At 40.5% G+C, this 10,671-nt stretch overlaps 5 protein-coding genes across 11 annotated transcripts; 3 read left to right on the plus strand and 2 right to left on the minus strand.

The window, feature by feature from the left end:
- The first annotated feature begins 191 nt into the window (after positions 1-191).
- LOC132786594 (aldo-keto reductase family 1 member A1-like) lies at positions 192-1,940 on the plus strand. The gene is made up of 4 exons (XM_060793156.1): positions 192-445; positions 832-1,012; positions 1,077-1,764; positions 1,823-1,940. Exons 1-4 carry the CDS (start codon positions 374-376, stop codon positions 1,869-1,871), a joined length of 990 nt encoding a protein of 329 aa, XP_060649139.1. The 5' UTR covers positions 192-373; the 3' UTR covers positions 1,872-1,940.
- A 917-nt stretch (positions 1,941-2,857) lies between these two features.
- On the plus strand, positions 2,858-4,364 carry LOC132784699 (aldo-keto reductase family 1 member B7-like). The gene is made up of 4 exons (XM_060790485.1): positions 2,858-3,014; positions 3,285-3,465; positions 3,526-4,213; positions 4,278-4,364. The coding sequence occupies exons 1-4, from the start codon at positions 2,943-2,945 to the stop codon at positions 4,324-4,326; spliced, it is 990 nt and encodes a 329-aa protein (XP_060646468.1). The 5' UTR covers positions 2,858-2,942; the 3' UTR covers positions 4,327-4,364.
- LOC132784698 (transmembrane protein 245) lies at positions 4,352-8,881 on the minus strand. 5 transcript variants are annotated; one of them, XM_060790483.1, is made up of 9 exons: positions 8,530-8,881; positions 7,848-8,420; positions 7,188-7,793; positions 6,584-7,124; positions 6,136-6,314; positions 5,664-6,073; positions 5,454-5,606; positions 5,231-5,260; positions 4,352-4,532 (listed from the first exon to the last, which is right to left on the minus strand). In XM_060790483.1, exons 2-9 carry the CDS (start codon positions 8,370-8,372, stop codon positions 4,367-4,369), a joined length of 2,610 nt encoding a protein of 869 aa, XP_060646466.1. In that variant the 5' UTR covers positions 8,373-8,420; positions 8,530-8,881; the 3' UTR covers positions 4,352-4,366. The 5 variants fall into 5 exon arrangements, 4 of the variants coding, with proteins under 4 accessions (XP_060646466.1, XP_060646465.1, XP_060646464.1 ...); XM_060790482.1 differs by having other exon boundaries at positions 6,136-6,326; XM_060790481.1 differs by having other exon boundaries at positions 6,136-6,338.
- An 87-nt stretch (positions 8,882-8,968) lies between these two features.
- LOC132784701 (uncharacterized) lies at positions 8,969-9,828 on the plus strand. Of its 2 annotated transcripts, none has more exons than XM_060790489.1 (4): positions 8,969-9,080; positions 9,138-9,265; positions 9,317-9,412; positions 9,481-9,828. In XM_060790489.1, the coding sequence occupies exons 1-4, from the start codon at positions 9,074-9,076 to the stop codon at positions 9,529-9,531; spliced, it is 282 nt and encodes a 93-aa protein (XP_060646472.1). In that variant the 5' UTR covers positions 8,969-9,073; the 3' UTR covers positions 9,532-9,828. The 2 variants fall into 2 exon arrangements, with proteins under 2 accessions (XP_060646472.1, XP_060646471.1); XM_060790488.1 differs by having other exon boundaries at positions 9,000-9,084.
- Positions 9,407-10,353, minus strand: LOC132784700 (uncharacterized). 2 transcript variants are annotated; one of them, XM_060790487.1, is made up of 3 exons: positions 9,830-10,350; positions 9,694-9,771; positions 9,407-9,632 (listed from the first exon to the last, which is right to left on the minus strand). In XM_060790487.1, the coding sequence occupies exons 1-3, from the start codon at positions 10,280-10,282 to the stop codon at positions 9,528-9,530; spliced, it is 636 nt and encodes a 211-aa protein (XP_060646470.1). In that variant the 5' UTR covers positions 10,283-10,350; the 3' UTR covers positions 9,407-9,527. The 2 variants fall into 2 exon arrangements, with proteins under 2 accessions (XP_060646470.1, XP_060646469.1); XM_060790486.1 differs by having other exon boundaries at positions 9,568-9,771; positions 9,830-10,353.
- Positions 10,354-10,671: the final 318 nt, after the last annotated feature.

Here is a 10,671-nt window from a genome sequence, read left to right on the forward strand (position 1 = left end):
TGTTATCGATTGCATGAGACTTAACGCAGTAAACATTGCAATGAATTTATGTATATATGAAGTGCTTCGAAGTTGACAGAAATTAATCAAAAATATAGAATATTGTTAATTTTGAAATATATATCAGACTTTTAATTCTTGCATTAATATTATATAGCTTGAACATTTGTTTAGCTTTCACCCATAAAAAAACAGCTGTACCGCTTAAAAATAAGCTTTTTCGAAAGCTTTACAACAAGTTGCCGGCAAGCAGCTGCCCTTTTTGTTCATTCCAGCAAAAGCGTTCACCGAGAGCAGTCGTTGTTTGGTTTGCTGTGCTTTTTCTCGAAAACTGAATTCAACAAGTGATTTGTAATTTTTAAACATTGTTAAAATGGCAAGCGTAGAATTCAAGACTTTGAACAATGGCGAGAAAATGCCGTTCATTGGCATTGGCACCTGGCAGGTAATCAACAACTTTCAATCATTCAATTTATTAATAACTTTGCCAGCATTGAAAACTAAGTACGATATGCTTAATTAAAACTATGTTTATATATAAATAAATGTATGTATGCGTAGTATATGTATGTGGGTACAAGAACAAAAGTGTCGCGTCATTTGTTTGGAGTATAGAGTGAAAAGGGAATTGGGAATTGAAATGGGAACGAGAATGCATTGGACCGGTTCTCAAAAAGTGGGTAAACAAATCAACAATCTCTGCACAGTGGGTCGACTTTCTCTTAGCATAGACAAATGTTGCCATTGTGTAATTCAAGATGACAACAAGAGACGTGATTGTTTCGGATGTTGTTGTTAATCATATCAATAAACCGCAATCTCATTCATCAGGCATCCGATGAGGAAATCGAAACCGCAATCGATGCAGCACTTGAAGCTGGCTACAGACACATTGATACGGCGCCAGTCTACGGCAACGAGCAGGCGATTGGACGTGTGCTCAAGCGTTGGCTGGACGCCGGCAAGGTGAAGCGTGAGGAGCTCTTCATTGTGACAAAACTGCCACCTGTTGGTAAGCTGATCCTCACACATACTTTAAGAGTATAATTATACAATTTTTCAAACACATTCTACAGCGAATGGTCCCAGTGACGTTGAACCCACCATCAAGAAATCGCTGGCTGATCTGCAGCTGAGTTATGTGGACTTGTATCTCATTCACACGCCCTTCTCCTTGTACACCAACGAGGACGGCAGCTTCAAGCTGGATGAGGAAGGTCTTATGACTCCCGATTTGAGAACAAATCATGCCGCCACCTGGGTCGAAATGGAGAAGTTGGTTGCTGAAGGTCTGGCCAAGTCCATTGGGGTCTCCAATTTTGACCAAGAGCAAGTTGGACGTCTTTTGAAGACCGCTAAAATTCGTCCAGCCACCAATCAGATCGAGCACCACGTCTACCTCCAACAGAGGGAGCTGGTCGACTTCTGCGAGGCGGAGGGCATCGCTATTACTGCTTATTCTCCCCTAGGATCCAGGGGTATTGCTGCCTTCAACGCTGGCGCTGGATTGGTGCGAGATTTGCCTGATTTGATTGAAATCCCCGAGGTCAAGGAGATTGCAGCTGCCCATGGAAAGTCACCAGCTCAAGTGCTTCTCCGTTGGATCATTGATACGGGCGTTATAGCTATTCCTAAGAGCACGAATCCAGGACGTTTGAGGGAGAACCTCAATGTCTTTGATTTTAAGCTGACAGATGCAGAGGTGGCTAAACTTTTGGCTCTTGATCAGGATTTGCGCGTCTGCGATTTTGCTTTCTTCCACGGGTTAGTTTTTAATGCATTTCGTAGGGAATTCCGCTAATCTTAATTCTCTTTCTTGCAGTGTCGAGCGCCATCCCGAGTTCAGATTCAAGAACCAATATACCAAATAAGCTAAATTAGAGATAATGTTTTGACCAACCATTTTTACACAATAAAAGAAAAAAGAATAACATACAAAATTTAACTGGTTTTTTCTGCTTTATGATTTTCTGAGTTCAACAGGTTTTCCCACACGCTTTTCCTCACTACAATTTGGGTGGGGCAACATCAACAGAATTTTTTGGGGTTTTTCTTTTACACTTTTAACGGTTTCTTTGCTTAGCTCAGCAAGTTGTCTTAAGAAAACAAAACTCTATATAACTTGGCTTTTAGTAAAACTGTTGACTTATAGCTTGAGTTCGAAGCTCGAACTTTATTTCACAAAAATCACATGTAAAGCGCGCATAAAAAAGTTACGTTCTTGCATTCAAACCTGTTTATTCTTTCTTATATAACACATTCCTTTTTTTTATTCATTAAGTAGAAAACAAAAAAATTAAGATGAGTGATAGATACATACACTTTGACTAGCAAGCTTTAATCAAGCTTCAAGCTCATAAAAATTTAAACAGCACTTGCTAAAATATAGGGCTTTTAAAGATCTTGAATTTATCCAGATTATTTGATTTTATTAAGTGAGATAAAACGAGAATTTGAATTCTTTTACAATTTAAATACAGTGAAATGTTGTGGAAACTAAATCTGCGTTAGAATATACAACTATGGAGGTCTAAATTTGGAAACAATCAACAGACAGTTCAATTTAAATAATCGAATTAGTGGATGTCAGGTTAGCTTTAAAAAAGCTTTAGCCGTATTTAAAATTAAAGCTATCCCCAATAATAGCATTCCATCTGAAGCATTCGTTCAAACCTTTTGCTTTGCGTTTTAACGGAAAAAATGCTTCGAGCAATTTCTAATTTCTGAATATTGTGTAAATAAAATTTGCAAGGCATTCAGCAAACACTTCACGCGCAGCGCAAACAAAATTTTCCACACACCTGTGACGCTGCGAAAGCTTTCGAAAAAGCTTTATCACTGCTTATTAACCGGCGAATTGTTGGCATGCATTCCGGCAGAAGCGTTCACAGAGAATGGTTAATACTTTGAGTGAATAATAAAAAAATCCTAATATTATAAAAATGACGAGCAATCAGTATTTGACACTCAACAATGGCTACAAAATGCCTTTGATTGGCCTTGGCACTTGGCAGGTAAAAATAAAACTACAATTAAAAAATGTCTGGAGCTAAAACAAGATTAAAATTATGAAATAAAGATGGAATATGTTCCATAAAGTGCTACATCACTTTAAATAAGCCAAATCATTCCTCAATAGTTTGTTGCGATCGGATAACAAACTTGGAAATCATTCAGTAAACAATATTCTGGGTGCAAATCAAGTGCAAATCAAGTGCAGCTGCACCAACCCAATGTCCGCATTTATTTTGTAACAATGATAAATTTATTTTCAATTTCCAAAGGCATCCGGCGAGGAGGTTGAAAATGCCATCGATGCAGCTCTCGAGGCGGGTTACAGACACATCGATACTGCTGCCAGATATGGCAATGAGTCGGCGATTGGAAAGGTGCTCAGACGTTGGTTGGACGCCGGCAAGGTGAAGCGTGAGGAGCTCTTCATTGTGACCAAATTGCCACCCACAGGTAATCTAATCTTGTTTACACATCGAAGTAATTCCACTTATACACATATTACATTTATAGCCAACGCACCCAGTGACGTTCTTCCCGTCATTACGAAATCGCTGGCCGATCTGCAGCTGGACTATGTGGACATGTTTCTCATTCACACGCCATTCACCGTTGCCACCAATCCAGATGGCAGCATCAAGAAGGACGCTCAAGGTCTAATGGTCCCCGACTTAACGACCAATCATGGCGCCACCTGGGTGGAAATGGAGAAGTTGGTAGCCAATGGCAAGGTCAAGTCCATTGGCGTCTCCAACTTTGATGAGGAGCAGATTGGTCGCTTGCTGAAGACCGCCAAGATTCGTCCAGCCACCAATCAGATCGAACATCACGTCTACCTACAACAACGTGATCTGATCAATTATTGCAAGGAGCAAGGCATCGCTGTCACTGCTTACTCCCCACTGGGATCCAGAGGCATCGCCAAGTTCAATGCCAGCTTTGGCATGGTGCGTGAATTGCCCGATTTGATTGAAATCCCTGAGGTCAAGGAGATTGCCGCTGCCCATGGCAAGACACCAGCTCAAGTGCTTCTCCGTTGGATCATTGATACTGGCAACATTGCAATTCCCAAGAGCACGAATGCGGCACGTTTGAGGGAGAACCTCAATGTGTTTGACTTCAAACTGACTGAGGCAGAGGTGGCCAAACTTTTGGCTCTGGATCAAAACTTCCGTGTCTGTGATTTCACTTTATTCCATGGGTAAGTTAAAAGCAAAAGTATTCCATAATGTCCTATGCTAATCCAAGTTATTTTTTCTTTACAGCTGCGAGGTGCATCCCGAGTTCAGATTCAAGAACATTTACAACAAATAAGTTATTATATATATTAAAATAAAGAAGAACAACATTTATTTTAACTGGTTTTTGTTGCCTCCGAGGGATGCAAGAAGTGGGTAATAATTTTCAGTACAACAGGTCTTCCTACGCTCTTTTCCTCGTCTCGTTTTAGCGGAGCGTCAACAACATTTTCGGGCTTTTCTTTTTCGATTATATCTTCGCTTATCACCTCGGTTTGTCGTCTGTAAAAAGAACTTTCCTATTAACTGGGTTCCATAAAAAAAAGCATCTTTTGTTAGTATGTAAATGACGTTTATTCGCAACGGAACATGAACTTTTAACTTAAGCTTAAACAAATCACATTTGTAGCGAGCACAAAATAAGGTACTGTTCTTGCGGAGTCAAGCTTTAAAATACAAATTTCTTTTTTTTCGAGTAATGTACAAAATAAAGGAAATAAAATGAGTGGTAAATACTACAACTAGAAAGCTATCTTCGGCAGATCGAAGCGCGAATACCCTTGAAAAGCATTTGCTTAAAGCCTTTACAATTAAACAGCTTTTCAATTAAGCTCACAACAAACTACTTTAGAACTTTTCAAGAGTATCGAGTCTTATACGTAATTAGTTACTACGTTAGGTTGTTGTTTAATTTTAATACAGAGATTACAAGACGGAATCGTATTTTTTTTTTTTTGCAATACTTTTTAAATTTAGTGCAAAATATCAACAGAACAGCGAAACAGAAATTTAAAAAAATATAAAAGCTAATTAAGGAAAATGCATAAAACTGTCAAAATTTGATTGGATTAAGGATTAGTTCAGTTTGTTAGCCAAGTTGCTGAGAAGTTGGCTAATGATTGGTTAGTTTGCATTTCGAGCAGGAAATTCGTAGCGTTTTTTTTTTAGTTCTTTCGATTTAAATCCCTCGCAGAACTCACGTGGTGCGCGTCTCCTCATCCGAACTGCGCCTGCAACATATTAAAAGCAGAAATTAGTAAATGATTGATAAAGTATTGATTAATTTCAAAATAATAATAATAAGCTTACGAAATAAGAACAACTGAAAAACTTACTTAGATCCTTGAGCGGCAAATTAATTTTTTGATAAAATATTCATAACTTGCATGCAAAATGAAAAAGGCCGCTTAGCACCACACATACCTGGGCTCCTGATTGTTGCGCATCGCCAAAGTGGCTACCTCGAAGAGACCAATGAAGAAGCACAGCATGAGTGGCCCAAAGATGGCACCTTGCCAGCCAATCCAATACATGCCACCAGCAATGGCTAGACCATTAAGATATGGATGTCCGCCACTACAAAAATGAAACATTAATTCGTTATTCATTCCTATTTTTACTTCTTCTACTCACCCTTTCAGATCCGCATAGATGGCTGTCTCAAAAGAGGATGGCACAAAGAATTGCAGTAAAAAGAGCAGCACGCCCGCATAGAAGCGATCCTGGGCCAGCCACAGCTCCAGAAACGCTGGCACCGCACACCAGTAGCTGCCCAAGAAAGGAGCAGCTGCCAGCATCGCAGCCAAAGCGGAGGGCAGAAAGACAATGCGTGCTCCAAAGACTGTGTGCACCAGCCAAGTGAAGAGACCCGTAAAAGTGGCGCATTTGAACATGGAGATGAGCACGACGGTAATGGAGTTCTCCAGCGCATCGGCGACCTTAATGCCCGAGGTCGAGTAGCCCATATATTTGGTGATCTGCAGCGGAGCATATTTCTCCTGGCTGCTGGACAGCAGATAGAACAGTGCAGTAAAGAAAACAATCTAGGAAAAAAGGTAGAAAATAGTGAATTATTTCTATTTTTAATACTTATTAAACTGCTTACCATGTCCAGTATGAATTCAATGCACGCCTGTCCGCCCGACAGCAGCAGCGAGAGAATCTCGCCAGCGACGCCCATGATCACCGAGATGTTCGTGCGTATGATGTGCCAAAGGGATTCAGCGACCTCCAGAATGGTTTGCGTATTGCTCTGAGCCCAGCCAATGATGCCCTGTTTTGCCACTAAAACTAGCTCTTTAAAATGTCCTTGGTTAAAATAAATAACTTTGGGTTAGCAGATGCAACATGTAATGAGTTATTTTTCGAGACGCATACGGAACGGACTACAGGATGTGAGTAGGATTAGGCCAACAACTGAACAATTGCGATCTACACCAAAGTAGTTCCAAGTAAATTAAACAGAAATAACTCAAGACATACGACAAATGATAATAAAGAGATCAAGAGGATCAAAGAAAGCCATAAACCAGCAAACTGCTTAAAAGACTTACCTGGATTATCGACAATCTCGCCAAAGGTGCTCTTCAAGGCGTCCGTGGGTACGCGAGGACCATACGAGGTGCCTGCCTTGTTAAAATCAATCCAGTATTGTATGAGACGATCCCAGACATCAAGGATTTGTTCCTTGAGCTTGGTGGCATGCACTTTGTCCGCATCCGCTAGCCAATCATCGATGTAGGTCTCGATCTTACGTCGTCCATAATGGTGCGCATTGTCGAGCGCATCATCGATGGACGCTTGTATATTGGCGGGCAGAATATCAATTAGCTCAGGACGATCTGTGATTGTCTTGTTAATTAGATCTTTGCCCAAATATGCCACCTCAATGGTCTCTGAATAGATGTTAACGCAAAAGAAAACACTCAGGAATATGATGATGAGCAACATGAGTATGATCATGAGTATGGATGTGACCGACTCTACCGATGACTTCAGCGAATCGCGCACAATGCAATTGATCTTATAGTTCAACTCCAGAACGCCAGGCAAACACAAAGGCAGCACCGCCGAATGATGCTCCAGGGCCCAAGACTGTAACAACAAAATAAATAAATTATATACAAAAAAGAGTCGATTTGCAATGCTCATTCTTACTCTAAGTCCTTGATATCCTTCGCTGATCTTGCTGCACACAAACTGCGTGATCCCCGTGTAGCTGCCCGCGGTGTAGAGCAGATGCAGAAAGACCGGCACTGCCGCCAGTATAAACATCCAAATGTTTCGGTACAAAAACGTGCCCAGGCAAGCATAAAACAATAGCTTAAAGTACGTATCACTCTGATGAGTTTCTTCCTCGTCCGCTGGTTTGGCCGCTTCGAAAGTGTCTGTGGAATCGATGGTATCGCTCAGCGAAATGTCTTCCACGTCCGACTGCAAAGTGGCTTCGCCACCAGCTCGCCGACAGATGCTAATGTTGCTCAGTGATTTCTCAAAGTCCTGCTTGTCGAACAGCTTGTTTACGCGCTCCAGCAACGTACTCGAATCCATTTCATCGCTCGTCTGCAGATGATAAATTGTAGAGACCACAACATAGGCCATTACCAGGAGAAAGACGGGCACTTGCAGAGCGCCAAGGAAGCTGCACAGAAAGCCAGCAATGGCCACCCACATGGACTGGCCAGCGATGACGAAATGTGCGCTCTTCTCGGGCGTCCAAAAGAAATGCACCGATGTTAAGTATATGACAATTAAGACAAGCAGCTGGAAAAAAGTAAAATTAAGCAAAAGTACTCTAAGACAACTGCGCATACTCACCAAATATACATTGAGGAAGCCAATGATGCGCACGAACAGACCATGGGAGAAGGTCAACCAATGCCAGAGAGCCAGCAGAAAACCTTTGGGTGCGTACAGCACCAGCAGTTTAATGCAGATAGCAACGCCGCAGCCGGAGAGCAAAAGTTGCCAGTGCTGGCACAGCCAATTGATCAACATGCGACCACAATGCTCTGTGGCCTCCAGCGGCGCCAGACAAATTGAGACCAAGACATTCGAGTCACGTTCCTCTAAACGCTGGAACCAATTGTTTAGCAGCTCAGCCAACTTACGCTTGAAGGGAAACAGCACTGCGCCCATCAAGAAGGCCCAAAGCAACGGACGCACAAATGGGCCTAGGATGAAGCAAACGGCCACGAATGCAGCGACGCCTGCTGCGATCAGAAAGTTGTACATGGCTGCTCGAAAACTCTCATGATTCTGGGAACGCATTCGCAGCAAACGATTGAGAACGCTGTCAAAGGAGCGATCTCGTCGTATGGGTATCGTATCTGAACGGTTCATGGTGAGCCTCTAACACGAATATGCCGTTAGAAATGGGTGAACAAGGAACTGTAAAAAGCGTATTTCATTATTACATACAAGGTCTCAATGACGAATGTTACGACCATGTGGAGCGGTCACGCCCGTATATGTATTTTTAGTTTTATAATGAACTTACAATTTAGTTATTTTGTTACAAATTGCACGAGTAAGCGCAGTTATGCATTGCTTTTGCTTCAGGTATATTTTTGCGGTCTTGTGTGTGGTTCAGGACGACGGTTGTCCCAATGTTGTTACTTTAAAGAATCATCCAAAACTGTTTTTGAATTTGGGATATAAACAAAACCCAAAACTTGTTTATGTGCCGTAGGCAAATGACGTCAGCTGTTCGAGCCAGTGCTTGTTAGTGTCGCTTACATCTTGCATATTGGCGCTGTACAATACTGCCAAGCATTCGAAAAAATTTTAAAAACTAAATTGAAAATGGATAAAAAATGAATATAAAAAGTAATATTCAATTAATTAGCTAAAACTACTATTGTTATAGTATCAGACAATGTTGTTGTGTTTGAACTTGAAACAAAAAAATATCAATAACTGTTTATTTGCCGCATATGATGTCAGCTGGTTGCCGCAGTGTTGGCTAGTTGCCCTTGTCTCTTAATGGCGTTGTGCAGCACTGCCAAACATTCGAAAACAGACGCTAAACAAGTCGTAAGAAAATGGAAAGTCAGTAAGCAATAAAAATAAATCAATTTATTAACTAATAAGTTATTATTTGTATAGAGTTAACTTTACAGCAAGTGCATGACTTGCGCAAGGTGCAGGAGGACTTAATTTACAGTAGATGCGTGCACATGGAGTTCTATCGCAAAGTGGCCAAACACAAATACACGGCTGAGCTCAATAATTTGGTAAAATAGTCAATTTATTGAAAAATATGAAATAAATATATGCTTGTGCAGATTCGTGGCGAATTCAATAGAGTTGATGTCGAGCTGAACATACCGAAATTGCCGCCAGATTATCCCCCAAGAGAGGAATACACATCAATGTTACAGGTAGAAAACAAATACTATTTAATAACAGTCTTTAGTAAAATTAAATTAATAATAATTTCAAAATGCAGGTGGAGAAAATGATCGATATTGTGGATGTGATGAACAGCTCCGTGCTCTAGGCTCTGGAATCTTTCTTCGCTTTATTTAAGTTATTATTAAGCCAATAGCCATGTAGAATACGATGAATCTGCTTCAGACACTCGAATGAAGGCGACAGGCTCTGCAAAGACACATTCAAATCGGTCAAGAATATATTTTTTAAGTAACTCCCAAGTACTCACATTAAAAAGTGGAATAATGGGACGCTGGTTGAACATGCTGCCTTTGGTGCGCAGTATTAACATGTATTTAATATCCAGCTGTAAATTAAACAAGTGTAACTAAATAAGTATAAATATAATATTTAAGTAAACCTACATTCTCGATGACTTCATTAAGCACAATGTCATGTAGATGACCCCGTTGCACGCAAAACACAGATTTGCGACCAAAAGTTCGAACTGTTTCAGTTTGCAATGCCATATCCCAGCTATAAAAGATTTTTTCGGAATGCACCAAGTCGAGAGTGTTGCGTACTATTTTGAAGGCCAGCACTAACCACAACAGAGCCGGATACAGAATGTGAGCTTGGTGGATTTTGGCATTTTTCTCACTCACTGCCAAAATGCAGCCATAGTAAAGAGACGCCAAGCCGGCTAGCAATAAAAATCGTTTTAGCTGTGTTCCGCATTGTTTTTTATGTACTCGATTAAGCAACTGCATGCGGACAACATTGTCACCATATTTCTGTATGCTTAGCTCCAAGTCTTCGACGGTGCTGCCGCTGTACTTAGCAGGAATACTGAAATATTTGTGAGTTTTTGGTTCCATTGCAAAAATATCTTATAAACTATGCAAATAAATAAACGTCTAGTTGACAGTTTGCAACACTAACTGCACGCGATGCCAAGGCAAGGTCATACTACTGTACAGATTTGTACATCGATAACTTTTGACATATCGATGCATACAAAAGAATATGCCGTCAGTTTCTAGTATACTGTAAAATTCGAATTTGAATATTAACAAGTTTATTTGAAAAGATAATTAACTTATCATTTAAAACTAATAACCTCTTCGTTTTTTAATTTGAAGGCGATCTCCAGTTTTCTGCAAAAATTAAAAACAAAGACATATTATTAAAATTTGCGCTGTTTTGCATACATGAATTCAAAAATAAAGGATGTACACCACTTGGTATATTACGAGACATTTAATAG

This window comes from Drosophila nasuta, chromosome 2R (assembly GCF_023558535.2).
Source record: "Drosophila nasuta strain 15112-1781.00 chromosome 2R, ASM2355853v1, whole genome shotgun sequence".
In the NCBI taxonomy this organism is placed as follows: Eukaryota; Metazoa; Arthropoda; class Insecta; order Diptera; family Drosophilidae; genus Drosophila; species Drosophila nasuta.

What these genes read in the sequence shown, in the direction of transcription:
- LOC132786594 (XM_060793156.1), top strand. Translation starts at nt 374, where the DNA reads ATGGCAAGCGTAGAATTCAAGACTTTGAACAATGGCGAGAAAATGCCG. An exon ending in GACAAAACTGCCACCTGTTG is followed by an intron (nt 1,013 to 1,076) that starts GTAAGCTGATCC and finishes CACATTCTACAG; the next exon opens with CGAATGGTCCCAGTGACGTT. An exon ending in GATTTTGCTTTCTTCCACGG is followed by an intron (nt 1,765 to 1,822) that starts GTTAGTTTTTAA and finishes TCTTTCTTGCAG; the next exon opens with TGTCGAGCGCCATCCCGAGT.
- LOC132784699 (XM_060790485.1), top strand. Translation starts at nt 2,943, where the DNA reads ATGACGAGCAATCAGTATTTGACACTCAACAATGGCTACAAAATGCCT. An exon ending in GACCAAATTGCCACCCACAG is followed by an intron (nt 3,466 to 3,525) that starts GTAATCTAATCT and finishes TTACATTTATAG; the next exon opens with CCAACGCACCCAGTGACGTT. An exon ending in GATTTCACTTTATTCCATGG is followed by an intron (nt 4,214 to 4,277) that starts GTAAGTTAAAAG and finishes TTTTCTTTACAG; the next exon opens with CTGCGAGGTGCATCCCGAGT.
- LOC132784698 (XM_060790481.1), bottom strand. Translation starts at nt 8,372, where the DNA reads ATGAACCGTTCAGATACGATACCCATACGACGAGATCGCTCCTTTGAC. An exon ending in TTGAATTCATACTGGACATG is followed by an intron (nt 6,074 to 6,135) that starts GTAAGCAGTTTA and finishes CTTTTTTCCTAG; the next exon opens with ATTGTTTTCTTTACTGCACT. An exon ending in CGCAACAATCAGGAGCCCAG is followed by an intron (nt 5,261 to 5,453) that starts GTATGTGTGGTG and finishes AATATGTTGCAG; the next exon opens with GCGCAGTTCGGATGAGGAGA.
- LOC132784701 (XM_060790488.1), top strand. Translation starts at nt 9,015, where the DNA reads ATGGCGTTGTGCAGCACTGCCAAACATTCGAAAACAGACGCTAAACAA. An exon ending in CGTAAGAAAATGGAAAGTCA is followed by an intron (nt 9,085 to 9,137) that starts GTAAGCAATAAA and finishes TTATTTGTATAG; the next exon opens with AGTTAACTTTACAGCAAGTG. An exon ending in AATACACATCAATGTTACAG is followed by an intron (nt 9,413 to 9,480) that starts GTAGAAAACAAA and finishes TTCAAAATGCAG; the next exon opens with GTGGAGAAAATGATCGATAT.
- LOC132784700 (XM_060790486.1), bottom strand. Translation starts at nt 10,282, where the DNA reads ATGGAACCAAAAACTCACAAATATTTCAGTATTCCTGCTAAGTACAGC. An exon ending in TTAATGAAGTCATCGAGAAT is followed by an intron (nt 9,772 to 9,829) that starts GTAGGTTTACTT and finishes TTTAATTTACAG; the next exon opens with CTGGATATTAAATACATGTT.